Source organism: Leucopleurus acutus (genome assembly GCF_964270905.1).
Source record: "Leucopleurus acutus genome assembly, chromosome: 13".
Lineage (NCBI taxonomy): Eukaryota > Metazoa > Chordata > Mammalia > Artiodactyla > Delphinidae > Leucopleurus > Leucopleurus acutus.
The window spans coordinates 38719196-38746988 of record NC_139155.1 but is presented as its reverse complement, the minus strand read 5'-3'; the positions used below and the strand labels follow the sequence as shown (position 1 = coordinate 38746988).

Sequence of the window (27793 nt, the reverse complement as noted above, 5' to 3'; positions counted from 1 at the left end):
CTCTATAGGCTCTAGGGGAGAATCCTTCCTTGCCTCTTCCCAGCTTCTGGTGCTTGCCGGCAATCCTCGGCTTTCCTTAGCTTGCAGTGGCATCACTCCCGTCTCTGCCTCCATCATCACATGGTGTTCTCTCTGTATGTTCTGTGTCTCTGTGCTTGAATTTCCTCCTTCTTCTAGGGGCACCAGTCCTACTGGATCTAGGGTCCACCCTAATCCAGTGTGACCTCATCTGCACTTGATTACACCTGCAAAGACCCTATTTCCAAATAAGGTCACATTCTGAGGTTCCAGGTGGACGTGAATTTTGGAGAGACACTATTTAACTCACAACAGTCACCAAGGGATTGTATGATCATTGCCCCTCCTCTCCCAGGAAGAGTCAGGCTGAGGGGCTGAACCTGCCAGATGAGGTGGGGGCCAGTTATTGGAAATCCATGGTTTCCTAGGAGGCTCTCTGACAGGCTAAAGGGGGCCTGTGGACCCCCTGAATTGGTCAGCACCATTTCATATCTATGAGTATTTCTCCTGGAGAAAGAGTTCATAGCTTCCATCAGATTCTCAAAGGACCCCAAAGGATTCTTGCCTCATTACCATGTGAAGTATGTAGGGGTCAGGGAGGGAAGGATCATAGAAACTAATCAACCAGCCAGCCAACCGACAAAGAACTCCCAAATACGCAATTTTACAGTTTCCAGAATCTTCCAGTACTCTTCATCCCAACAGGGGTGTAGCTTCTCGGAACTCAGAAAGGAAGCCGTTGGAACCTCGGTACTATTATTGTGGCAAAGGCAGTGGGGAGGCACAGCGGCTCACACAACACTGCATCTGGAAATGAGACCTTCACTGGGGAGATGTCTTTGGGTTTTGAATGTATGATCTAGCATCTCATCCCCCAAACCAGCTGTGAGTCATGAGTAATTTAAAATTCAGCTTGTATGACTTCCCCTCCGCCCCTCCCCACGTCCTAGATAAAAACATTCAACAGAAGGGCACAAAGACAGAGAGACACGGTTGTCTCCAGGGACCTCCCTCCCTCCCTCCCTTCACCCAGCTCTGAGTGACCCTGGGCAACTTTGTCATTTGCCCCCATTAGGTGACACGATGCCAGGTTAGGCCCAGCAGTGCCCACTTAAGACAGACGCCCAGCCCCCAACCCAGCCCGTTCTGGGTGAACCATCGTGGTTCCTAACTCACCATCACTGTCTCCCAGTTTGACAAATTCATTCTAGAAGGTTGCCAAAGATTGTCTTCAAGATTGACAAGCTGCCAGTTTTTGGAATCCAGCCTCTGCGCCTTTTGAAAACTTGAATGTTGTTTATTTCCAGGCTCTACGATGCCTCAAAGACGACCCCCAGCAGCTCCAAGATCCCGTCTGCCTGTTTCATCTCTTTTCCCAGGGCCACGGATCACAGTTTGCTCTGGCCTGGAGATTCAATCTAATTTACAGGGCTAGGTTTGATCTCCTTGCCTTGTTGGGATGTTAATTCTCTTTTTACAGTGTTTATCCACATTTCTCATCCTGAGTCCAGTCTCTTTGCTGGAGAAGATAGGAGAGATGCAGAAGTCAAACTCTGTTTTCTCTTAGACAGTTTACAGTTTGTTCTCCAAGCAGATATAACTGGCGAGTCTCAGGCAGGAAGGCACCCTGCAAAGGCACCGTACCAGCCCTGTCAGTGTCCATCTTTCTGAGCCATGTGGGTGAAGGGCAGTTCTCTCGCCATCTCTGGGGCTCTGGTTTGACATCGTGGGGGGAGGCGTTTCCTCACACTGTGCCTCCTCTTCCCCCGGGAGCAGGTGGAAGCAGGTGTCTGCCCTGGATGTTGGCTCGGACCATTCCAATCTCTGTCCTAGAGGCAGTGATTGAGGAGGGTTGCGAAGGTCCAGTCTCCTTCTCCTGTTTTCCTCAAGGACATCATCCAGTGGTCACTGGTGTCTAAGGCATGCATGATGCCTAAGCCCAGACTTGCAACTCTTCAAGGAGCTTGAATGCAGTTTGGGGTGGAGTGGCTAATAAGCTGAAAGGACTACACTTTGGGGGTAAATGAGGGGCACTGCATGAATTCAATGCCAGTGACCCCACAGAGGGTTGTGATGAAGATACACATATTGGCATGGGTAAGAGAATGCTCCGTGCAGAGCTGGGGGCAGGGGTGCTCTCCTGGGGGCTCCGGGAAAGGACATTGTCTATTTTTGAAGTTCCTACAATGCACCAGCCGTCAGAAGTGACATATTTATGGTTACGGTTACTCTACAGATGAGGAAATGGAGGCACATAAAGGGATTAAGAGGCTCACCCACAGCTGCACACTTAGTAAGGGGTAGAATGTTATGATCTGTACCCACACCCCGGCTGGAAATCCCAGGCTGGGCCTGGGGAGTCCTCCACCCCCAGCAGCAGAAGTGGGACACCCAGCTGTCACTCTTTTCCCAGGTAGATCCCTGCTAGTGTTGGAGTGTGGGAGAGGAAGCCGGGTTCTACGCTGGGCCATCACCAACAAGCTGGAGCTGTGTGGTCTATGCCCAGTGCAGTCACGTCTCTGGGTCTTTGTCTTCCCTTGGAAAGAGGCGCGGAGGATTGCCGAGACCCGCTGGCTTGGGGAGGGGCCCTGCAAGGTGCTCTGAAGCCTCCGGCCCCACCTCTGTCCTCCGTGCTTGCTCCTTCCGTTTTCCTCTCCTCCTACAGCACCCCTCATTCCAGCCACTCGGCACACCTACGGGCATACCTGCCTCTCAGCTTTGTCATTCTGTTACCTGTTTGTTTGTTTGTTTTTAACGTATTGGGTGACTATATAATTTATTGCTCGAACTGGGACTCTTGTTAGGTTGAAAGGGGACACTATTCATAATTAGTCCTGGACAATGGCAACTCCGGACCTGTCCTGACTCACAGGGACTCATGGGAACCCTAGTATCGCCCTGTCTCCCTCCTCCTGCTGATTTTGGTCTTTCCCCATCTTGAAAGCCTGTGTAACACCCCTCCCTGGAATTCCTCCCTGACTTCTCCAGCCCACACCAATGCCCCACCCAGGGGACAGACCCTGGCTCTGGTCCCACCCACAGTCCAGCATCATTTTCTTTTTTTTTTTAAATTAATTTATTTATTTTTGGCTGCGCCAGGTCTTTTTTGCTGCATGCGTACTCTTCAGTTGCGACATGTGGACTCAGTTGTGGCATTCGTGCAGGGTCTAGTTCCTGGACGAGGGATCGAACCCCGGGCCCCCTGCATTGGGAGCGCAGAGTCTTACCCACTGGACCACCAGGGAAGTCCCCAGCATCATTTTCTTAAAGAGTCTTTCTCCTTTCAGCCTGGGCAGGGTGCGGGCTCTGGGGCTAAGTCCTCGGTGAGCTGGAGAGGCCCTCCCCGCCCCCCCTGCCAACCAAGGGCTAAATCAAGGAGCAAAATCTCCCCTCCAGGCTTTTCCCACGGACCCACAGGCCTCATCTGAGCAGGGTGAGAAACACAACAGGCTGAAACCAAACTGCAAGAGCTCTGACCTGGACCAGAAATCAATTAGGGCGATAGCGACAGCAACTGGGAGATAAGAGGAGAGCGGGGGAAATCAAAGGCTAGACAGACAGGGCCTGGAGGCCGATGGAAAGTCAGCTGGAAGGAGAGGAATGCTTATAAAGGGCTCTCCCTGTCTCTCTGTCTCTCTCCTTTTTGCCCATCGTGTTCACAGGGCAGATCATCTGCGAGGTGTGACATGTGGCTGAAGGCACTTGGAAGACCCCTACTCACTGCCTGCCAAGGGGTCTTGAATCCCACCATTAGGCTCATCTCTTTGGGGTAAGCATTGCTGTCTTCAGGCTTCCCTTTTCAAGTGCAAAATCGCGCTATCCCTGTAGTCAACTTCTAAATCTTCAACACAGATTCCTTTATCAGATCGCCTGTTCCTCCTGCCGGCAGCTGCCTCAGAGCACTTGACAGGAGGTGGGATGCAGGGGGCAGGGGGCATTTTTCCCAGAGACGGACATCCTTTTAGGCAGCTGACCCCTCCTGGTTCTGTCTGGGACACACCATCCTTCTTAGGTCTCCTTTTTTTTTTTAAAGATAAAATTTACCAGTAGTGAAATGTATACTTCTTAAGTGTATAATTTAATATGTTTTGACATATACAAACACTGATGTACCCCACACTCCTATCAAGATATAAAACATTTCTATCTCCCCAGAACGTTCCCTCATGACCGTTTCCGGGCAGCATCCCGACCTCCTCAAAGACACCCAGTGTTCTGACTTTTTTCACCACAGTTGGGTTTTGCCTGTTCTAGAACTTTATTCATGATGTACTGATGCGTGTCTGGCTCCTTTCCCTCAGTCTGGGAGATTCATCAATGTTGTCTGGCCCATCCAGGCATCCCCTGCCCTCTCCAGGTGCTCCGTGGAGCCTGCTGGGTATTGGGCAGGGGCGCTGCCACCAGTGGTGAACGGCTCTTGTGGGAGCTGGGAATGGAGCCTGGCTGACACCGGGCTCACCTTAGCTCCACAGATGGCCAAAGGATTAGAGATTTCCAGTGCAGTTAGGGTGAGAGGCCCAGGGGCGTGGGCTCTGAACCCAGGGCCACAAGACCTTAGGGGGACTATGGCTGAGAACTGGGGTCCTTTAGCATGTTGAGAGTGTGCATAAAATAGCCCAAGGATGCACAAACGCCCCCTCTTCCAGGGAGAAGGACTGTAGTTTTTCTCACCATGACACTCACCACCCAGGTTCGAGCCATGCCCATCTCTCCTTTGTCACTGCAGGGACCTCCTAACCGTCCCCTGCTTCCACCTCGTCCTCTACAGTCTGTCTCCACGCAGCAGTCGGAGCAAGCAGTGCACGTTTCTCCTCTGCTCAAAGCTGCGCAGTGCTCCCTGTTTCACTCTGAATCACGTCCATAGCCTCTTAAACGGTCTGCTAGATCTCCCCGTGCTCTCTACCCGTTCCTTCTGTGTCCTCACTCGACCCTCTGCAGCCACGCCAGGCCCTGTCCCGACCTTGAGTGCTGGCGGACACGTGCAGGAGCTGTGCGTTTGATTGGGGTTCTCGTTACTGTCTGCCCCCTCCCCTAACTGTGAGTCCTGGAAGGGCAGCCCAGCACTTCTCACACAATTGAATGGATGAATGAAAATCTTCTCTCAGTTTCCCAAAGGGGTCTGTGACCCAGAAAGGTTAAGAACCGCTAGGCAGGAGCAGAGCAGCCAGGTCAGCGCCAGGCCAAGGACAGAGGGCTCCCCCATGGGGCAAAGAGGCTGGTGGGAGAGGCCCAACCAGGCAGACAGAGGAGGCACAGTGAAGAGAAAGAGTGGGGGGCTCCTCGTCAGCAGGCGAGGCCAAGAGTACCTGAAGGCAAAACGTCTGGTCTCTTAAATGCACTTGTTGCAAAGACTTCCTTGATTTACACTGTTTTCCTGCGCCATCCCTCAGAATTGAGATGGATGAAGGGGGTGGGGAGGGAATGGTCAGGGCCCCGGGCATCTCCAGGCTGGGAATCTCCTGAGAGCAAGGGTCCTGGGGTCTGGTGTGGGGACCAGGGACCAGGCAGAAGACCTGGCACAGAAAGGGAGTCTCGGGGACCACTTGGAAGCATCCCTCGTGGAGTGTCTGGTGCATGGGGACAGGAGGAGCGAGTGAGAGGGTGGAGGGAAGAGAACCCAGGACGGAGACCCTGGGAGGAAGGAGAGGCGTGGCAGCCTGGCTGAGGACTGAGACACCGCTGGACTTGGAGGGCTCCCGCGGCTAGCGCTGCAGCCTCCAGCTCCCTCACTCCCTCCCAAGCGTCACTTAATGTTTGCAGTTATTTACAGATATGTTCCCATGGCAACCAAGGCTTCAAAGTTACTCTCACAATTCTGTTTTCTCAAATATGTTTCTCTGGTTGATTGCACAGAGTTTTCTGGAAGCTGGCCAGGCCAGTGAGTTGCATTTCCAGCCCTGGGCTTCTGTGCCTTTGACCCTCCACCTCAAGATTCCTGTGCAGTTTGCCTCCACTTCTCACTTCTAACGCTTGGGGCACATCTTCCCCCAGCTGCTGTCAGGCTGTCTCAGGACCTGAGCCTGGAGCCTGCTCCCTTCCACCACCTGGGGAGACCTGAGCCTGGGGGCGCCCTCTGAGCTCCTTTAGGTTTCTTGAAGGAGGGCCTTCCCCCTTCACTTCTGACCCCTGGCACCTGGCCCAGGGCCTGGTAAACGTAACCCCTGCACTGTAGACTGTCACTAACTGCGCCCCAGGTGGAGTCCCGCACCCCAGCACCTTCACAGCACCGCCTGTGTGGTTCTTAGCCTGGGCGTCCACACAACCATTCCTGGGCCCCTGCTCTGGGTCAGGCACAGGGCAAGGTGCCAAGATACAGAGAGGAACAAATAGAGTCCCTCCCTGCACAGAGCTCCCCTTTGAGTGGGGAGAGGAGGACGATGGATGAGAAGAGATCAGGATGGTGGTCTGTGCCATGAATAAAATAAAACAAGGTGGCAGCTGGGGCAGCTGGGCTACGTCAGTTGGCAAGTCAGGCAGGCCCGGGTGAGAGGGATGGGTAAGCTGAGACGTGATGAAAAACGATCGTGGGGGAGAAGGAAGAGGTGCTGCAAAGGCTGGAGCAGGGATGTTTGAGGGGCCAGGAGGCCAGGGAGCTGGAGCCAGGGAGTAAGGGAGGCTGGGGGCGGAGTCATGGGGGCTGCAGGACTGCAGGACCATGGGAGGTAAGGACCTTGGACTCCCACCTGAGTGAGACGAACAGAAGCCTCTGGAGAGTTACACAGCAGAGACACAGGCTCTGATGGGATCAGTGTGGAGAATGGGCTGTGGAGGCCAAGGTGGAGGCAGGTAGATGGAAAGGAAGGGAGGCTCGAGCGGGCAGGGGATGAAGGAAAAGTGCCTCGGCTAGAGTGACAAGCCACCCCAGGGTTGCACAGCCTGCGTGTCCTCATATACTCTTGTCTCTGCCTGTCCTCCACCAGACCTGACGCGGCAAGGGGGCAGAGGCAGGGGCACCATGCCCCAGCCATCTCAGCCGTTCACTGATCGCTTGTTGCACTGGCTCCTGTACCCCAGCGCTGCAACCAGCACAGCACTCTCAGAGGCCAAAGCCATCCATCCGCTCCCGCACAGCCCCCAAAGCAGTGCTCGCCTGGCCCAACGGTGAAGCTTATGGGCTGAGGGTCCAGGAGAGTCCTGAGGACAGGTGCTCTTCCTCCATCTCATTGCACCCATGGCTGCTTCAGGCAAGGCAGGGCTCTGGACCAAACGGTTTCTCCCAGCTCAGCCTTGCCTGCCTGCGCCTCCCAGGAGAGCAGACTCTCCTGCTCCGTGCTGCCCCTCGTCCCGTTCCATGAGCCCCAGGAGCCCCTCTGGGGAGGTACTGGGAGCCTGAGCCCAGGCCGAACCATTGCTCTGTGTCGGACCCTGCTGAGATCAAGAAAGTGCTAACTCTGCTAATGGTTCACTGAGTGGCCACATCTCTATTAAAAATGATTTAAGTCGCAGGCATTTAATTGATGTTATAAATGTGATACTGGGAAACAATGCGTTCTCTTGTCACTGTACATCACGGAGCACGGGGGTCTCTCTGACCTGCAAACCTTCCACCATTGGCCTTCTCCCTGCTCTGCTGTCCTCACCACCACTGTGCAGACCTCCTGCCTGCTCTGGGCCGGGGCAGGCAAAGGAAAAGGCGGGCTGTTGGTGCGGGAAGGTGGGTGGGCCTTCCTCCACCTTCCTCCACCTAGGCCTGGGTTTGGGGAGGACCTGCAGGAGGGTGTGTGGGCTGGGGCTACTCTCTGACCTTCAGGAACTTATGACCTTATTGATGAACAAACACACACATACACACAACGTGATCAAGGTTGTACAGAGACTAGGAGAGGTCAGGGAGAGCTGATGCAAGCAGGGAAGGTTTTCTGGAGTGAGGAGACTTTGAACTGGACTTTGTGCCTGGGTAGGATTTGGAGAAATAATGAAGAGACAAGGGGCTGAGAGCCAAGACTTTGGAGTCACGCACATCTGGATTCCAATCCAGTCGTTACCGTTTAATTTTTGTGTGGCTCTGGGCAAGTAATTTAGTTCTTACGAATCACAGATGCCTCATTTGTAAGATGGACCTGTGATCTTGTTATTAAAGTAGAGCCATCACCTCCTCTGTTCTGGACACCGTACTTCTCTTAGGATGGCCATACTGCAAGGTGAATCGCAATAGAGCTCTTCACGCTGGCTATCCCTAAGTAACGCCACACCCACCCTGTGCTCCCATTGGAGGGGATGATTGAGGGGTGCTCTTGAAGGTCACTCAAAGGGAATAGGAAATAGGGAAACTTTGTAGATTCTTGAGTTTGGGAATAGAGTATCAGGTTAATTTGAGGAATGCCCATCTGGTGGAGGTACGTAGGGTATCATCGTGAGAGGAGTTGGAGGCCAAGATGCCTGGCCAGGATGGTTGCTGGCATCCCACCCCCAACGCTGCTTTTCGCTCCATCCCTCTGGCATCTTACTCTCTGTAGCAGCAGCATCATTTCGGACTGGTCTCATGCCCGCCTGCCCCCCATCCACCTTTCTCAGGCAGAGCAACGATTCCAAGAACTGGACTTGGGCTCAAAGTCAGGTCATAGATGCCATCCCATTTCACCCACCCCACAATCCCCTCTTCTGACCTCCGAGAGTCACCTCTCTTCTCTCCCTCACCCCTCTTCTCACCTCTCTTCTCTCCCTCATCCACTGAGCTCCTTTGTGGGAGGTCAAAGAGCTGCCACCCACCCCCAAAGCTCAATCTAGGAGGGGCAGCAGCTGAAATGACTTCTCAGCTTCGCAGCTCTAGTTTCCCCCTCAAAGGCAGAGGTCATTCAAAATTAAGGATGATCTAAAAACTCAGGTGATCCAAAGAGTTGGCTAGTATGCACATCATTTTGGTTGGACTTCGGAACATATGTCGACTTTCATGCTGAGCATGTTGGATGCTAAGGGAATATGGCCATTTTAGAAAAAGTCCTAAGAATACACTGTCTGATGCCCATTGGCCACGCCTTCCTGGTAAAGGTCTGTGGAGTTACCCACATAACGCTCCCACCACAGCAGAGCCCCCTCCCTCACTGCTGCTTCTACCCTCTCCTGCCGCTGGAAGTGAATGGGGAGGGTGGAGCTCTGTCAGTATCTGCAAGACTCGAGCCCCGAAAGTACCCGCTCCATGTAGGGGGCCAGAGGCCTCACAACGCCTCCATCGCCTGTCACCATGCCAGGCAGCCCTCCATTAGCACTCATACCAGCACCAGGGACAAGCTTGTGGCCTATGGGAGCCCCCTTCTGATGTGGAGACAGGCTGAACAGCAGGCAGACTGCCCTGTGATCACCCAGGAGGGAGGATGCAAGTCGGGGACCACATCGGAAGGTGCTGAGAAGACACCGGGTAGCACAGGACTCCCAGCCCAGGTTTCCTGGAGGTGGTTCAGGGGAGGAAGGGCCAGGACTAGCGAGGACAGAAGCAAGGGGACATTCTGGGGGTGGGGCACAGCAGAGTTTCCTGGGGGCTGCGGGGGTGGAGGACAGTGTGTAGAAGCAGTATAGGGGAGTGCGGTGGGTCCAGCCGGTGAGACCCTTCTCCCAGACCCGCCTGTGTGAGCCGGCGGGAGAGCAGGGGCGGGGCTTGCAAACGGCCCTCCTCTCCCAGCTTTGCTTCCTCTCCATTCTCCTTCCACGTGGTGCTGTCATGGAGTGGCCAGAAGCAGCCAGGAGCACAGGCTGTGTGAGGACAGGGCTACCAGCCAGGTCAGGGCAAAGGGGGCATGAAATGGAGCTGTGCGGGTGCAGAGTGGGGAAGGGGCGCCATCCTGCAGGAATTGCAGGCCCCTGGAGGGTGCTGAGAAGGCAGGGAACTGAATATCACATGTGGATGGCCTCTGGAAGGAGAACAGTTGAGGAAGAAAGCTGGAGGGGGAGGGCACGTCCCCGGCTCTTATTCACATGCCCCGGGGTGAGTGAGAGCCTGTTAGGCTGGAGGCTGGGGGCAGAGGGTGGGGGAGTGCAGGCGGGGCAGAGCGCTCTGGTCTGGGTCTGGCCTGTCCTCTCCTCCTGCCCACGCTGAGCCCCTGCCAGGCAGTGCCGAGCCCGCTCGGTCTTCTCTGTAGGAGAGGTTAACACTCGAAATCCTTGCGGAGGACTCCTTCCTTCACCCCCCACCCCTCACTTCCCCCCAAAAAATGAAGATAGTCGTTGAAATTGAAAAATGGTGCTCAGTGAAGGGTTTAAAGACATTTTGAATTTAAAATATATTTTAAAGGTCATTTTCAGCAGTAATTATGTTATAATGGTGGGGCTCTTAGCAAAAGGCAGAGTCCCAAAGGAGTATGAGACCAAATGGGAAGCAGGAAGAGCCGTTCCGCTGGAGCCCTTGGAACTGGGCGCGGGCGGGGGTGGGGGGATAGAAGGGGGTGCAGTACCCTCCCTTTTAGAGCTGGCTGGGTCACCACCGGCTCCCCAGGAACAGGGGACTACACAGTTAAATTTGACCCTGGGGCTCCCTCCAAGACCTCCCTGGAGTGCGGCATCTGGGCTTCTGGGGCTCACAGAACCCTCACGGGGACAGAGACTGGTGGATCTGTCCCTCCTTTTGTCCTGCCTGTCCCATCCCACCCTCCCCAACCAGGAACAGCCTCTCTTTCTACTTCCAAGCACTCACTCAGGGGGCCTCCTGGTGGCAGGCTCCCAAACCTGGTGGCAGGCTCCTGGTGGCAGGGGGCCTCCTGGTGGCAGGCTCTAATAACCTGCGGTTATTAGAGGTCTTCGCGTATTAGAGGTCTTTTCTGGTTTCCTAATGGGCTCATTGTTTTTACCTGAGGGCCAACTCACTGCAGCCTCATGGTGAGGTGTATCCATGGCTTCCTGAGCTGGGGGGATGGGCCTGCAGGGAGCCTGCATCTCTGCACTTCTAGACCGTGACTGTGGTCTACATTTTTGGGAACAGATTGAGGACATGACTACACTGGCTACTTATTTAAGCCTCAACGCTTTCTATCCTATATCCCCAGCGAACAAACCCACCCACTCCTTGGCCCACTTTTTTCCCTCTCAGTGATTGCACCCATTCTTTGCAGGAAGCCTCACCCACACAGATGCACAAGCTTGTTGAAGCAACACACACGTTTGAGTGCCTATTGTTAATTCTAGAAGGGTTGGCCAGGCCCCAGAGGGTTCCTGAAGAAGACTGGCCGGTAGGCTGTGGAGAGAAGAGACGGGGACAGAGAGAAGGCAGTGGAGAAGGGGTGTGTCTGGGCTTGTAGGAAGAGCAGGAAGGGCCATGGGCGGTAACCTGGGAGGACTTCCTGTAGGAGGTGTGTGAGGCATGAGCCATGGACAAACCAACAAAATAATGAAGAGCCAAGGACAGTGAATAAAGATAAAAGTTGTGGCCTCGGCCCCTGGCAAGCTGCAGACACTGCCAGCCCAACTGGGGAGAGGCAGGTTCGCTCACCAGATTTCTGCAGGTCCCCAAAGGCAGCAGAGCCCTGGCTATGGGGTGAGGGGCGCAGAACGTGCCTCGGCCATCTTCTCTGCCCATCGCCCTGCCTTCAGCCTCTCCGTCCCCGTGGGCTTCCCTTGGGGGAGGAGCAACCAGCCAAGTGGTGGTCCCCTCTTCCGAGGCTTGAGACAGTGGCACGGAGGTGGGGGCTGGTGGTCCCGGGTTCCTGGGGAGGAGCCAGTGGGGCGCGGGGAGGGGGGGTGATGGGGTCGTGGCTCTGGGACCGGAGCTCTGGAGGCGGCGGAGGGTGGAGGGAGGCAGGAGGAGGCGAAATATAAAAATATCCGGGAGAAGTGCAGCGCTGGGCTACAGTGTTATTAAACTAAAGCATCTTATAAAACTCAGGCCATTAATAACAGGCTGCCGCCAAGTCGGGGTAATTTATTCAAACTGCGGGTCCCGGATAGAGGAACAGATGTTTCAGAGCTGCTGGTGTCACGGAATGAGTTCCAAGGGAGGAGGGGGCGGTGCTGCGTTCCTGGGGAGGCGGGGGGCGTGGGGAGGGGCCCTTCTCACAGATTAGCGACAGTCCCCGCCTTCCTAGGGGGTGGGGACCTCACCCCAGGCTGCCGGAAGCGGGGAGGAGGGATCATGCGGAGGACAGCTAATTTAGCTCAACAAGTGCCAGGATAGAAAACCAGGGGTTAAGGACAGGCTGGCAGGTCTCCCTGCCTATAATGTTGCCGCTCGTATCCTATCCAGCTGAAATGCCTCCTCCTACTAAAAGTTGTTTTAGGTTTTTCCACACCCACGGCGCGGTGCTGGGAATCAGAGGGACCTGGGTTCCTTTCAAGATGCAGGCGCCGCCCACCAGCTGGTGACCCCAGCCAGTAAACCTGTGGGCCTCAGTTGCCTCATCTATACAATGGAGCAATGTTATTACCTGATATTACGTAAGTCACAGAACTGGAAGACGGGGAAACAGTCACCCACAGGAAGGACCTGGCCCAAGGCAGAGGGGAGGGGATAAGGTCTGTTGGTTTCTTGCACCGTACCCAATGGCCCTCACTTGCGGTTATTAGAGGTCTTCGCGTATTAGAGGTCTTTTCTGGTTTCCTAATGGGCTCATTGTTTTTACCTGAGACCCAGCTAGACTGTAAACTGCCTGTGGCCAAGAATCACGTTGGCTGGGCTCATCTGGATGGGTGTGGCGTGCGCACAATGAAGGCTCAATCACTCAGTGCTTACAGAACAGAGACCAGGTGAAGGCGGGCTACTGCGGGGGTAGGATGTCTGCGCCTTTCTTCTCTGATGGGGGAAGAGGCAGCAAAGCTCTCACAGTTCTCCCCTTGGGCTCCCATTCCTTCAGCACCGTCCCCTGGGTCTTGGTCAGACGTGGGTCCTAGTGGCGGCGGGTGGGTGGGTGGGTGTCAGGGCCTCAGGCTCAGAGTCTGGCCACAGTTTCCAGGACGGAGACCAGGAAAGTCAGCGGGCCCCTGGGATACGGAACTTCTGTAGTTGAAAGCCCTCCTGCCCGATTTTGCCTTTCTGGCAAAGCACACATCTCCCCTATGAAGCTGTTTCAGACTCTCGCTGGCTCCCCTCTGGGAATGTTAAACGCTGGGGGTGGGAGGGTGAGGTGGGGAGTCTGATCCCCACCAGGCAGGGAATACAGAAGGGGCCCAACAAATTCTGCGTGCCCTGAAAACTCACTATCTAAGATGGATGAAAAATGATTTTCTCCGTTTTGCAGAGCTGGATGCCTGTTTATCGAGTGGGCTTAGAGCGGGACTCAGCTCAATCAAGGGGTGCTCTGTCACCCCCCCCTTGGGTGTCCAGCGTCGTGCTTGGGTTCCCATTGCTGACAGGAGGGCTTCTGGCCCCTGACGGCTTGTGCAGTGAGCAGCGCGTGGGTACGAGGGTGACACTCCAGAAATGTCCCAATTGGAGGCAGACACGTCTCTCCCCACAGGCCCAGCCCCGATGGTGCCACCATAGCGTGATGAGAGGAGAACCAGGAGGCCCTTCTGCTCCTCACACAGCCCTGGCCTGAGATGACACCACTAGAGCGATGTCCTGGTAGGGAGAGAGTGCTTAAGCAGTTCTGCCCTTGGCAGGACATCATCAGTGCCTTTAGCAGATGCTGATGCCACAGCAGGGGGCCACCCTTTGCCAGCTCTCTGGTCTGGCCTGAGGGCTGCCCTGTATATGAGGGTGAGTGGGGTATTGTCAGATGCCTGGGGGAGACTGTGGAGGCCGCCAATAGCCCCCGCCCCCCCGCCGCCCCGCACACACCCAGGGGAGGCGAGGGGAGGTGGGAGGACTCTGATGGCAGGGAGGGCTCCCCCCACTCCCACCCTCGCCCTCCCCCAAAGTGCTCCCTGCCCACCTGGCTGGGAGGTCACCGGCCCTGTGCCTCTGCTCCCCTTGAACTGGACCTATTCATAGCTCAAGGTTCATTTCAAATGAAGGAGAAAGCGCAGCCCCACACTCACGGGGCCATCAGCACGCTCTGTGATGAATGGAGCCTGTGTCACTCAGTGAAAATGAATATTTCTTTGCGATAATGGCCAGATGGTAGCAACTCTCCAATCCAAATTAAAACATGCATGATAAATGCCAGGAAAACAGAGGAAGACAAAACCCCAATCTGGAGTGAATTCTCTCTATAAATCTTCCCTTTGCGCCCCCTGCCCCCCATCACTGCGGCTCTGCTAATAGCCATTAAATTATTAAGACGCACTGCAAGGAGAATGCCAATGTCAGCGGCACCCACCCTGCTGCCCACATCTGCCCCCTGCTTGTGGGCCTGGCTTTGGAGGGGCTGGGGGTGGGGAGATGCAAGAGGGGGCAGCTTTTAGGCCAGCAGAGAGCAGAGTCGCTGTTTAGCGAGATGAGTGGGAGACTGGCCTCTGGTGCAGGGCTGGACATGCCTGCCCGCACCGAGGGCACAGTCTCGACGGAGAGATGAGAAACTAACAACCACTGCTTGACTTCACGGCTCAGGCAGAGGGAAGGAAAGGGGTTCTGAGCTGGAAAGACCAGCGAGGAACAGCTGGAGAAAGCATTCCAGCAGGGTGGACCCTGACGAGGGCTCTGACCACGTAGAGCTGAGCAGCTGGGAAGGGTCAGAGAGGGCTGCCCGAGGGTGGCCATGTGCCTGAAAGTGGGCATGTACCTGGAGGTCTCAAGGCAGCAGGTAGTGGTCAGGACACAGGTGGCTTTGGGGCTTGTATTTCATGGTGACAAAAGGGCTCTTGAACTTAGGTTTTAATTCCCATGCCCCCTGCCCCTCCCCTCACAGCTGGAGGCTGGAAGAGTCTCTCCCTGGTCTCCCTGACACCCTGTCCAGTCCCCCCCTGCAGATGGCCAGTCTTCCCATATCCAGCTTCCACCAATCACCACTTCCCCTCATCTTCCAGAAAACATCCAACTCTTGAGCGGGGCCTTCCTTGGAACCCTCTCCTTGGGCCAGCTGGTTTCCTCATCTTACCCTGCATCCTTGTCTCACTGTCTTCTCAGCCTGAATCCCCTCCAGTAGGGAGCCTCCTCCAGAAAGCCTTCCCTGACTGCTTCCGCCTGCACAGCTCTCTCCTCTGCCGGCCGTGGCTCCTGCTGTCTCCACTGCTCATCTGGAGGTCTTGAGGCCATAAACTGATCTCCTCACCAGACTGTGAGCTTCCCTAGGGTCCAAAGCTCGGCAAAGACTTGAAGACACCTTCCTGACCATGCATCTGACTTTAATGGTCAGCTCTCCAGGGGCAGGGATCATCTCTCTGCACTTTTGAGTCACTTGCCTTTGGCCGTTCACGTCCAAGCCTTAAACCTCCTAAGTCACCAGGGCCTGTTACTCTGTTGGGATGTGGCATCCGTGATGTCAGGATCATGGGTTTGTCTCTGATATGATCAAAAAGAAAATCTGTGCTGGCTGGTCCCTGCTGACCTCCAGCCTCTGCAAAGCCTTCCTCCTCACCAGGCCCGGACAGACAACGCCCTGAGTGCCCAGGCTGGCTCTCCTCTGCTGGGCAGACGTGGAGTTTCTCCACCTGCTCCTCCCTGAGAAGGGCCTCCACACTGAGAAGGGCTCATCCTGCTGCTGACTGGGTTTGCACCTTGGGTAGTTCAGCTTCAGACCCTCCCCGATTCCTCCTACACCCACCCCCATTCCCAAAGGACATGGGGGAGGGGAGTGAGGAGCTGGAGAGCTCCTCCTTAAGGCTGTGGTCCAGCCTCATCCTTTGTGCCTCTGATGGGTGGCATTGACGCTGGGAGAACTTCCTCTGGGTCTCAGCACCCCAGCCAGACCTGAGAGAAGGCAGCAAGGCATGGGTCCTGCCCAGAAGGGTTGAGGCGTGAAGGCTGATTACTGGCTGTGTGATCTTGGGCAAGTCACCTCTCCCCTCTGAGGAGAATGGGGGTGCAGCTCGATCCACCTTGCGGGGCTGGTGCAGGGCTTGAGGTGCTCTTCCTGGAGGCTCTGGAGGACCTAATGGGAGAACCGAGGCCCTGCTGGCTCTATCCATCTTCCTTCCAGAGCCCTGGCTTGGCTTTAGCAGCAGCAGCTGCTGCAGGCATTGCCTGCCTGGTTCCCCTGTGCATCGTCCTGGGCTGGGTGGGGAAGGAGAGCAGACAGGCACATCTGATCAGGAAGACTGGGCCTGGTGAACTTGGACTGAAGGGTGAGAAGATACAGGCCCCCCCCAGATTCAGACACTGTCCGTTCACGGGTATAGGTGTCCACACCCTGGAATGCAAGCGGCAGTGAGACCCACAATGCATCACATCTGGTCTTCTGGACTCTCTCTTCTTTAGCCAAAGCAACTATTCTACATTATTTTTTAAAAAGTCTAAGATGCTACATACTTGCCTTGCTTGTCCCTGTTTTCATGTCTTTGCCTGTGACACAGCCCAGATCCTACCTCTTGGTAAACCTGTCATTCCAATAATCACCTCCTCCAGGAAGCCTTCCTTGTCCCACCCCATTCTGGTAAATTCATACGCACAGTAGAGCTCTGGCCCTGGGGAGTATGATTTCTCTTTGCACTTTGTTGATCACACCTTGTCAGAGGTCCTCACCCCCGTCACCTCTCATTTCCCATGGACTGGACTCCAAGAATAAAATAACTGTAGCAGCTGTCATCAGGGGAGATTCCACAGCTCACCAACTGTATTCCACCTATGGCAGCTCCAAGGGGCTGTCACCATCCCCTTTGTGACATGAGGTGGTGAGACATCACTGTGGGAAGGGCAGGACATGTGGGTGTGATGCCAGCATTGGCCCTTCTCTCTCCCCTGCTCCGGCTCCCTTCCCCCATCTGGCTGAGTCTCCCTAAGCTACGGTTTCCAAAGCACGACTTATATCTGCCCCAAAGCCTTAGATGGCTTCCCTTTGCCTAAAGGCATCAATTTACAGCACCTTCTGGAAATCACTGTTCCCATATCTTGCCCTCCCCCGACAGTAGACGCCTGATTCTGGCCTCTTGGGATCCTCCAAGCTTTCCTTGACTCGGGTTGTTTTCCCACCTGGGAAACTCTGCCTTTCCTCCCTCAAATCCTCTCCCCTCTGAAGGTCAATCAGGTGTTACCCTTTTTTTAAAAAATAAATTTATTTATTTATTTTTGGCTGCGGTGGGTTTTCGTTGCTGGGTGAGGGCTTCCTCTAGTTGCGGCTAGCGGGGGCTACTCTTCGTTGAAGTGCGCGGACTTCTTACTGTGGTGGTTTGGCTTGTTGCGGAGCACGGGCTCTAAGCGCGTGGGCTTCGGTGGTTGGGGCACGCGGGCTCAGTAGTTGTGGCACACGGGATTAGTTGCTCCGCGGCATGTGGGATCTTCCCGGACCAGGGCTCGAACCCGTGTCCCCTGCATTGGCAGGCGGATTCTTAACCCCTGGGCCACTAGGGGAGTCCCAGGTGTTTCCCTTTCTGATCTCTCTGGTCCGTGCTGTCTCTCTCTGCCTCCCATCCCATCCTCCCACTGCACAGCCTCACTGCTCCCATATTGCTCTCAGGCTTTTCCAAGGGGGGTGTGTCGGGGGCCAGGAGGGCACTGGATACATCTTGCCCACGTCAGGGCTGCCTCGCTGAGGAACGCCTGGTCGAGGAAGGACTGCCTGTGACATCCTCTTGCTGGTCCTGCCTGTCTCCTGAGGAAGCGGGCATCTTCCCCTGCATTGCCCACACAATGCCCGCAACAGGACTCCGTGGGAGCGGCACGGAGTGGGAGACGGGGCCCCGTGGGTCCCTCTGTCTGTCATTCCTATTCCTGTCATCAGCCCCTTCACCCTGGGCACACATGAGGCCGCTTCTATATATCATCCAGGAGCCCATTTGCGATAATTAATATCCCATTTCCCCTGAAACAGTCCTTTGCTAAATTAGCCGGGGCCAGAGGGATTTTGGTGAGGAGCCATGAGTCTCAACTTAACTTGCCGAATGGATTAAAAGAACCTTAAAAACAAAATGCAGATCAATCAACACCCTTTCCCCCAGCTGAAAACCTAAAGTCCCTTTAAGCTTGGCAGGGTTGCAGTTAATTATAATTTCACACTTTCGGCAGGAGTTACCGAGGTATCTATAATGTGTGCCTGCCCCACAGGGCCCTCTCTAGGGACCGTTCCCACCAGCCACCTCCTTCCCCAGCCACAGAGACCTGTCTTCATGCAGCTGCTATTTGGGTTCAGTTGTATCAACCAGAGGACCTTTCTGGAGTTTTAAAATTTCTTTTTAAAAGGAGCTTGGGAAAGAAAGGAGACAAAGATCCTTTTAAGACAGAAGGAACAGGGGTTATGGAGAATAAAACCCCAGGGCAGGGGAACCTTGCACCATGATCTAGGGAGCCTAACTTGGAAGTGCTTAAACAGTAGGAGAGATTATGGTCAGATATGTGGTAGAACTTCTTACCCATCAAAGAAGCCAAGCCCTGGGTGGGCCACTTGGCCTGGTGATGAAGTGTCCAATCCTTAGTCCTTCCAGAAAGCAGAGGGCCCCTGCGCGAGGCTGAGCGCCACCACTGTCTGGGAAGTGGGGAAGTGCTGTCTTAGGTCTGACATGAATTTCCCAAGCTGAACACTGTACTGCTTTTTCTTAAACATCAGTCCAAAATACATCAGGGATGCAAGTACAGGGAAGATCTGCCGGGACACTGGCTTTGGGGCTGGTGTTCAAGGGAAAACATTACAGTCTACAGCTTGAGAAATTCCAGTGGGAATAGGGCAGGGCAGGCTGACAAAACAGGGTTTCTGAGCTATGATGGGCTGAGAGAGGCCCTGGGGTTGCTCTTCTTCTTGATGGTTTTTGAAGCGGGGGGAGCTGGGTGAGAGGCCGACTCACGGGGGAAGGTGGACACAGTGGCTCCTTGGGCCCCTCCAGGCCACGGGGTGCTGTGTCCTGGCCAACAGGGCACTTAGCTCTCCCCCAGCCAAAGGTTCACCTTGACGTCTCGCTCCAGGCCCCTGGGCGCAGACACAGCTGCAGGAAGGGAGCACGATGTGGAACCGGAGGACAGAGGATCTAAGGATACGGGGGTCTGCAGGGTTTGGGAGGGATGTGTGTAGAAAGGAAACACATCCCTATCACACACACTTCCAGGGGTCCACACACTGCCTGCTTCCAGGAGCTTCTGTGGGGACACAGACAGATCGGGGGGTGGGGAGTGTGGGGCATTTTCTGCTCTGAGCTGCAGACCCCTCTCCTTCAGGTGGCTGCTTGGGGCCTCAGTCACTGGACCCCTTCTCAGCCCAAGGTCGCACCCTCTAGTTGGGGTGGGGTTGGCTCCACTCATTCTGAGGTCTCTCCAGCAGGGTACAAACCAGGAGCCCCAAAGTAGAGGTCAGGATGTGCTGGACCCGGGGGGGACACTCCTGGGGTCCCAAAGGGGAGAGGCTGGGGCAGAGGTTGGGGGGCGCTCTTGCTGTGGGACTTGACTTCCAGACGGTGGCTTGGCTGTGTCAGAAATGGGGCTGTTCTTGGGGCCAGAGCCTCTGTCCACCCCCCCCCAGGACCTTCTGCAGGGGTTCACACCTGTCCTCCAAGCCTTTCCTTACACCTTCCCCCTCCCCTCCCCCTGAACTGCACCTCGGGTCAGGGGTCATCTAGAGTAACACCGTTTTTTAAAACCTTGTTTCTTACTGTCATGGTATCATTTCAGATGAATCTTCAGTGTGCTGTGCCCCCCCCCCGCCCTTTAGCCTTATGTTTCTTGTGCCCCCTCCTGCCTGGGACAGGGGCTTCCTAGCAGAACCCTGAGGGGTTTCTGTTCACCCAGAAGCTTTTGTCAAGTGAGTCATTTATTGCCTCTCAAGATTGGAAAATGGAAACTTCTGTATATTGAATTTTCCTAAAGCAGGGCCATTTCATCTGCTGCTCATGAAATTGCCTACCTAGAGCATGGGACTAAATAGCTAGAAAAGTCTGGACGTGAGAAGCCCGGCATCGGCGGGTCACCAGTGTGGCCATGGGTCTCGTGGGCCCCAGGACCGCAAGGTGAGGCCCACACCCCTCAGCCGGTCCCCAACAGACCCTTGAAGGCCTCCCGACAGCACATGGTCTGGGTCTGTTTAGAAATAAAATAATGCTTAGAGGAGAAATGAGGAACTTAATAGGATTTTAAAAGCCACAGGAACTGATGGGGCTACAGATGGTGGAGGGGCTGGGAAGACGGAGTCAGCCCCGGTTTTATAGTGGGGAATGTGGCCTCGGGGAGGGCCTCAGAGCCACGTCCACATGCATCGTGTCCAACCTCATTTGCTGGCCCAGCGGGACTCCGCTGCCACGAGAGCACCGGCTGTGATGAGGGGGACGGACGCCCTGAAGATGCTGTTAAACGGACAGGGAGCCGCGAGAGGCTGCAGGAGCCACTTGGCTAAGTGACCGGCCCTCACCTGCCTCGGTGGAAACGAATGACTCAGAAATTGTCACACCTGCGCCCAACCCTCCATGCCTTCCCTGCCCTGCCCTTCCAGCCAGAGAGAGACCGAGACAGGAGGGAGAGACTGAACTGGTGGAGAGACGCAGACATGGGCTCCCAGGTCTGCAAAGGGAGGAGGGGGAGGCAGTGGAAGCTCGGGGGTGGGGGACTTCAGCCCCAGGTGGTTCTGCAGGACTTGGAGGGGTACATAAAAGAGGTTCCGTCACCCTCTAGAAGCTTCCGTGTGTGTGTGTGTGTGTGTGTGTGTGTGTGTGTGTGTGTGTGTGTGTGTGTGCGTGTGTCGGGGTGGGCAGGGGCGGGCGGGGGGACAGTCCATGGCTGCAGCTCAGGGCCACTCCCCTTGACATCGCCGGAGCCTCCTCCAGGCCCTGCCGCCCCGGGTGGAGGAACCACAGGACTTTATAACGTGGAGCTCAGCCCTCCTGCTGCGTCCACCCTACACCCTTCCTTCCACGATCATCGGGCCTCCGTCCAGGCTCCCATATCAGGTTCAGTCTCAGCTGCCCCTTTGCCTCCCTAGCCTGGGCCTGACCAAGGCCCCCCTCAGGAAAACACGCCTGATGGGCCAGAGAGGGACCGTGGGAGCCCCTCATCGGTCCCCACGGTGGGCATGACCGCTTCCCGAGCTCGGGCTCACACGTCTCACACGTTGCTGGAGGCTGGAGTGTGTCTGTGCTCATGTGGTTTCCAGTCTGGGTCCCTGGAGGGGTGAGAGCGTGGCGGCCACCCGGGAGGGCTGCTTTCACCCTTGCTCCTGTTCCCTCGGAAGGGCTCCCCGTGCCTCCCTGCTCCCTCTGAGGGGGCGGCCCCTTGAACCCTGAGTCCCCTCTTTCCCAGGACTCCCTCCCAAGCCGTCTTGGTTTCTAATTTCTCCAACGCCTCAGCCTGACATCTTGCTGCTTTGTTCTGTCATTTCATGTAGATGAGATACAAACGGGTGGCCCCAGTCTGTGCCCCGCCCCCAGTCACTGGATCCCTGGTGGGGACGTTCGGTTTCACTTCACCAGGCACGAGTGTGGAATTGGGTGTGTGTCTGTGGGTGCCTTTGTCAGCGCTGAGCAGACAGCGTGTTGGTGGGAAAGGTGTGTGAGTGCCTCCCTCATCTGGGCCCTGGATGAGGCCTGCATTAGCTGAAACTTCTGACCTGCAGCTGGCTACTGGGAAGAGGTGGGGGTGGTTTCTGGTGATGGGGTCAGAGGGGTGTGGCTTCCTGTGGCACAGCTCACATCTGCTGCTATGTGGCTGGGACTGGCGGAGGAGGGGTGGGACCAGGCCTACACCTGCTGTACTGGCCCAGGTCTCAGCCACTCCTTCCCTCCTCAAGGGCTGCTACTAGTTTGCTGACCCCCTTGAGCCCCTTGAGGGGGGGTGGTGGACCCCAGCCCCGGCCTCCTCCGGTTCAGCCCAGGGAGCCCCCAAGCAGGTTTGCTGCCTGAGGCCAGGCTGCTCAGAGCCTGACTTCCTGAAAGGACCACCCCCGCCCCCCCCCCCCCCCCCCCCCCGCCCGCATTCTGGCTGCAGGAGCCTTGCCTGGGGCCGGGGTGGGGGTGGGGGGGTGGGGCGGGGGGGGCGGAGCTTATCCTGTCTTCAGCGGTAGCACTCATTTGGACTGAGACCAGGGAGGATGGGGAGGGGGTCAGGGCTACAGGGCAGCACACTGCGGGCACCCACCCAGAGGCTGAGAGTGAAACGGAGAGGCTGAAGGGCCCCTGCAGCTGTGGAGACCCAGTTCAGACGGGGACCCGTGAACCAGCTCTTGGGGCGGGTGTGTCTGCCTGCTAGGAGGCAAAGGACACAACATTTCACGCCCAAGAAAGCGTCCTTGCCTCTGAGATGGCCAGGGCAGGTGGGAGGGTGCCCTCTACCTGGTTCCTCTCTGTCCCCAGCCTGCCTCACTCCCCTGGTGAATGAACTGGCTTGCTTATTTGGGGGTGAATCTGAGTTGATATATGACTTGCTCCAGCAAGTTCTGTGGGGTTAACAGGATTCTCCTTGCAGCGGGATGGGTCCTGGGGAAGCTCTTTCTCCTTTGGTTTTCTTTCCCCACCTAGCTGGAGCCCTAGCTCTTGGTGGTGGTATCAGGGGCTGTCTCCTCTCTTCCTGCCCAGGGATGTTACAGCTGTGATGCCCTCTCTTTGGCTGGTCCTCCATGGGGTCAGTGGCTCCTCCTTCTGATGGAGACAAGTGCAACCCCTTGGCCTTGTGTTCAGGGTCCCATTTTCACTTTGGGCCCTCATTGTCTCCTGCCAAGTCTACACCTCTTGGTCCAGTTTTCACCTCCTCCAGGAAGCCCTCCCTGCTTGCTCCAGGCCACAGTGGGTTCTCTCTTCTCTGACCCCTGCAGTCCTGGTCTCTCATGTCTTATGGGTACGTCTGGGAGCTTCTCGTCCAGACTGGCCCTGCCTCCCTCACCTGGGACCCTGTTCCTCTCCCCTCATTTACCTTGAGAATAGCCCTAGAGGTATGACAAATGCCTGCAGCACCTTCCCACTGTCCCCTGAGTCCGAAAGACTATCCTAGGAGTCAGAGGAATGCAGAGCACCTGGGTGCTGGTTACTGACAGGCAGGGCTTTGAATTCTGGCTCTGCCACCACCTAGCTGTGTGACCTGAAACAAGTTACTTAGCCTCTCTGTGCCTTGGTTTGTACCTTTAAGTGGGGCCAATAACTTCCACCTCCCAACATTTTTGTATGGATTAAATGTATTTGTTTCAAGTCCTGGCCCACGGCGGTCTGGTGGTTAAGACTCTGCGCTCTCACTGCTGAGGGCCTGGGTTCAATCCCTGGTTGGGGAACTAAGGTCCCACAGGCTGCGTGCTGTGGCCAAATCCAATCAAATCCCAGCCCTCAGTGGGTGCTCTGTAAACAGCAGCTTTCCTGGATAGTGAGATCTCCCATCCCTGGGTGAGGGGGTGGAGGCCCAGAGAAGCAGTGTCCTGGCCAGAGCTCATTCTGGACAAAGATGGGAATAGAACCCAGGACCAGAACAAGAGCTGCCGTCCTGTACTCTTCCTGGGGAGCTTCAGCCAAGCACCTAGCTAATCCGGGATGAGGAGAGCCCGGGTGGTGCAGACCCACCTCTCCCTCTGGGGCCACTTCCTCTTCCTGCCCCTCCTTTCTCCTCCCAGCTGTGCCCCCAAGTCTTCCCAGCTCCCTGCCACCTGCCCCTCTACCCACTTTCTCCCAGGCCTTCCTCCTCCTTCTGCCCCTTTCCCTTCACCTTTCTGGGCTCTTCCTTTCCCATCGTGTTCCTCCCCCTCCCCTTCCACTCCCACCCCTGCCTTCCATACCTTTCTCCTGTTCCCATTTCTTTCATCTTTTTTAATGTTCACCTCGCCCCCATCCCCTCCCCCCACTGAAGAAGTATTTAATGGATATTAAATTATTTTTTTCTTTTCAAATAGCTTGGTGATGACGCTTACTCAGGATCATCTCCTTGTTTAATACTGAATATGCAATTAATAGATAGATGTTTAGGTTTGGCTCTCTTTTCCCCCCTTTCTACTGCAGGAAGAATAAAAGAGCTGATTAATCTGGTTTGGGGCAAGTGTCAGCGCAGGAGATATATGGGAGAAAGGAGATGAGGTTAGCAACTTGAAGTTGGAGAGTTACTGCCTCCAAGGCCAGTGAGGGGAGAAACGGTTTGCATTAGAGCGCAGCGCGGCCTCGCTGGCAGCAGGCTTCCCGACACCCTGCTCCTGTCCTGGATTAAACTAGGCCTTCTTCATGCCACCCCGACTTCTCCAGGTGTGGAATATCCCCTCCTTCAAGGCAGCTCAAGGGCCACGTCCTCGTCCTCCGAGGTCTCTGGCTGCCCCCATTTCGGGGACCCCTCCTCTGGGACCGCAGGTGCCACTTACCATCCGAGCTCCCTCCCTACCAAAGCCAGGGGTCTCTGCTGCCTCCTGGCCCTGCCACACGTACAGGGCGTTGCAGGTGAGTCACTGCCTGACAGGTGACCTGGGGGCCAGGTCCTGCTGGTCCTTTCTCCTGGAGACAGTCTCTGGGAGAGGCCCTGCCTCTGCCCCGTGTCACCGAGGGCACCTGCGTGAGGCCAGACTGCACGCCTCTCTCCGCCAGGGCAGGGGGCCTGGCCCTGGGTGTTTGAGGAGCCTCTGTGTGCAGAGAAAACCAAGTAACTGGACTGCCAGGAGAGGGGCAGGAGCAACCAGCGTGACCCAGGTGTGGTCTGCAGCTTGAGCCCTTCACACCTGAACCATTTTTACTCTTCAACCAACCCGCTCCCATCGGGGTCCTCGGGATGGGGAGCTCTCAGAGGGCCACGGGGAGGCGCACCTGTGCCCTGGGGCACGGGGCCCCTTCGGGCAGCTGGGTTTGTTGGGTGGATTCGAGGCCTGGGTCAGGAGGGCCCCAGAGCCATAGAGGCCTTGTGCCAGGGCGGAGGCCCTGTTGGGGCCCAGAGGGCAGAGGCCTGTGCTGGAGGGACCACAGGTCCCAGGGGTGGGCAGGCCACCTGTGGCCACACTACAGTTTCCTCAGGACAAGAACCTTGACTCTGAATTTGCAAATAGCTTTTGCCTATTTTTTGCTCTTAATTTCCTGGAAAATTGGGAGGGGGGGAGAGGGGGAGGGAGAGAGAAGTTCCTCGGCGCCCGGTTGAGCTGAGATGAGAGTGAGTGTCCAGGCCTAGCCAGGGAGAGCCCAGGGGCGTGGTGTGGGCACGGACACCCGGGCCAGAAGCCTGGAGGGTGGCTGCTCGGCAGAGGAGCCAGAGCCTGGCCTGGTCGAGCCTCTGTGTGCAGTGGGGGAGCGGGGGGGAGGCCCCCGCTGGTGGACGGAACAGAGCCTCCCCTTGGGGCACAGAGGCCTGAGTCTGGGGGTGAGGCTCTGTCCTCCTGCTCTGTCCCCTTCCAGACATCTGCCTGTCCACCTGTATGTAGGTCCAGGGTCTTGACTGCGGCAGCCCCACCCCGCAGTGGGCAGCCCCCCTCAGATTCACCCACTCTGGCCTGAGCCTTCCCAGGGCAGGACTGAAACACATTTCCTCCCTCCCAGCCTGGCACCCTTTCAACTAGTCCAGTCCCATCCCAGTGGGGATTGCCTTGGTGACACAGAGGTGGGCCTACCCTTTTGGGTGTCTTAAAGGGGGCAGTGGAGTGCCCAGGACATCCTACTTGTGTACTCATGGGAAGGAAGGAACCCCAGCATACGGCAGACCCCAATTCTCCCCCATCCTCTTTACTCTGTCCCCACATCCGTCACCCAGGGCTCCAAAGCCCTGTTCCAACCCTGGGCCATGAGGTCCCCAGGGGGCAGGGGGAGGCGGCAGGGAGTTGCTGCAACGCTGCATCGGGGGAGGGGAGGGGGGAGGGGAGGAAAGGAGGGAGGGGGAGGGACAGAGACAAGTGGGCCCTCACGTGAAGGGGGCTGGCGCAGGCAGCTACTACCTCCTCGGCTCTCGCTGTCCGCTGGCTTCACCTGGATTGGCCGGTTCATCTGCAACAGAGCACAGGGGGGCAGTGTTAGAGCAGACACATCTGCACCCAAAGATACGCAGCTGTTCACGGGGACATAGCGCACGGACCACACCACCGACACATACACCCGCGTACCCGCGCAGCTGCCAACGAGCGGGTCTTCACTAAAGCCCCACCCATCTCCCCTCCCCAGTGTGGTCCCCAGGGTCCCCTGATTTCAGGAGGGTTTCTCAGGATTGGGACCTCCAGTGATCCCTCTCCCAGCTTTGAGTACCTCTTGCTGTGATACTAGAATCTGAGGTGTCCCCTCTCTGGCCCACCCTGGAGACAGATCGCTTTGCTGAAACTAGCTGGTCTCTGGCCGAAGAATAACTCCTGCCCAGGTTGGGGCATGGCAGTGAGTTGCACCCCATCCTCGCAGTATCCTGCAGACGCTGGCTGGGGGTCCCAGGGGTGCCTGAGGCTCTGGACCACTCAGCTCCTTGTTGGAGCAGAGCTCAGGGCTGGGGCTCCTGACTGCGGCCAGGCTGTCCCCTCGGGGTGTATGTGGAGTGGGCACAGCTACTTGTCTCACGTGGTGTCTGGGTGCCAGGACGACACCAGGCACGGCCTGACGCCCCCAGCCTTTTAGCCGCCGGCCTCTCTGGAGGATCCGTTTCAATGCCTCATTCAGGCCACTAGGGGGCTCTGAACTCCAGGATCTGGGGCTCCGCAGCCTGTTTTCCATCCTCCGGATGCTGGAGGAGGCATAAGGTGGGCTCTCAGGCCCTGAGGATATTTCACACAATAAAAATGGTACGAATCACGCAAATGGAATTGTATTTTATGTCTTTGCCAGTGCTTTTGCTTGTCCTGTACCTCTCTTATCCCTTACTCTATTTGCATTTCTCTCACAAACAAACCTTGAGAGGCAGGCAGCGCAGGTACTAAATGCCCCCATTTTGTAGATGGAGAAGCTGAGGCGGGGCCCCCTTGTGGCAAGATGTGCCTGGGAACCTGGGTCCGCCAGGGCTATTTTTGGGCTTTTGTCCTGCACCAGGTGCCTTTCCGTTGCCAATTCCCCTTGTGTATGGAGGCTGGACTAGCCAGTCACAAGCTTCCTTCTGGTCTAGGATTCGAAGTGAGTTTTGGTTGCGTCAAGACGATGGGTGGGGGAGCGTGGGTGCCCGTGACTCAGCAAGGTGAAGATGAGGCCAGGGGAAGGGCAGAGCAACGCAAGGAAGGACAGAGGCGGGAGGCAGGGCACAGAACAGAGGAAAAGGAAGCACAGGTGGCCCAGAGGGGGGCCGGTCCCCTAAGAGGGGGTCCGGGTGCCATTGTTTGCCAGGAGGTCCCCACTCGGCACCCCTTATGGAGTTGAGGGAAATGAAGGTACTTGGTATGTACGCTCTGCCCGCGGAGGAAGGTGTGGGTTTACGGGAACCTCCAATTAACGGAGAAGGAAGGAAATTCCCAGCTTCATTTCGGGGGTCCTGGCTCCCCCATAGACCACCTCCTTTCCAGTCCTTGAGCGAAGGGTCCAGGAGGCTGAGCTTGCCTCTGGCTGTGGGAGAAGGGCTGTACTCTCGGGTTCCCGTTCTGTGTCTTCGGAGACTCCACATCCAGCGCTTCCCTAGGCTGTCCCTCCTTTCTGGAACACCCCTTCCTCCTAGTCTCCCCCAAAGCTGCAGAAAGACCCCACGGCTGACCTGGACCCAGTTCTGGCCGTTGTATTCTCCTGACTATATTTCTATGGCTTTCTTGCTTATGTAATTATTATAATGCTCCACGGACGGACTATTATCTCTCTCTTGCCAATGAAAAGCCAAGCTCGGAGGAGTGGCAGATCCAGACTGCAGCCAGGGTGGGCAGGCACGGTGCTACCGTGATAAGTTATGATGACGGGGTGGGTTGGACTTCCTATGTTTCACCTCATTTGACCCCAAAGCTGCCCTGAAAGGAGGGGGTCAAGGGAAGATGTCCATCTGGCAAGGGGCAATTGGGCCACCAAATCGAATACAACCTCCTCC

The 27793-nt window shown here is 56.3% G+C and overlaps 1 protein-coding gene across 26 annotated transcripts in view; it reads right to left on the bottom strand.

Annotated features, from left to right (window-relative positions):
• The window catches only part of CELF4 (CUGBP Elav-like family member 4), a gene marked incomplete at its 5' end in the record, with an annotated part of 298894 nt that overhangs the window by 49291 nt on the left and 221810 nt on the right, over positions 1-27793 (bottom strand). For 13 of the 26 annotated variants that reach the window (XM_082852748.1, XM_082852742.1, XM_082852749.1 and 10 more), the window contains one exon: positions 25725-25803. In XM_082852748.1, the coding sequence (XP_082708874.1) occupies positions 25725-25803 (79 nt within the window). The remainder of the gene's footprint in view (positions 1-25724; positions 25804-27793) is intronic. The other 13 variants (XM_082852732.1, XM_082852743.1, XM_082852734.1 and 10 more) reach the window with 2 other exon arrangements.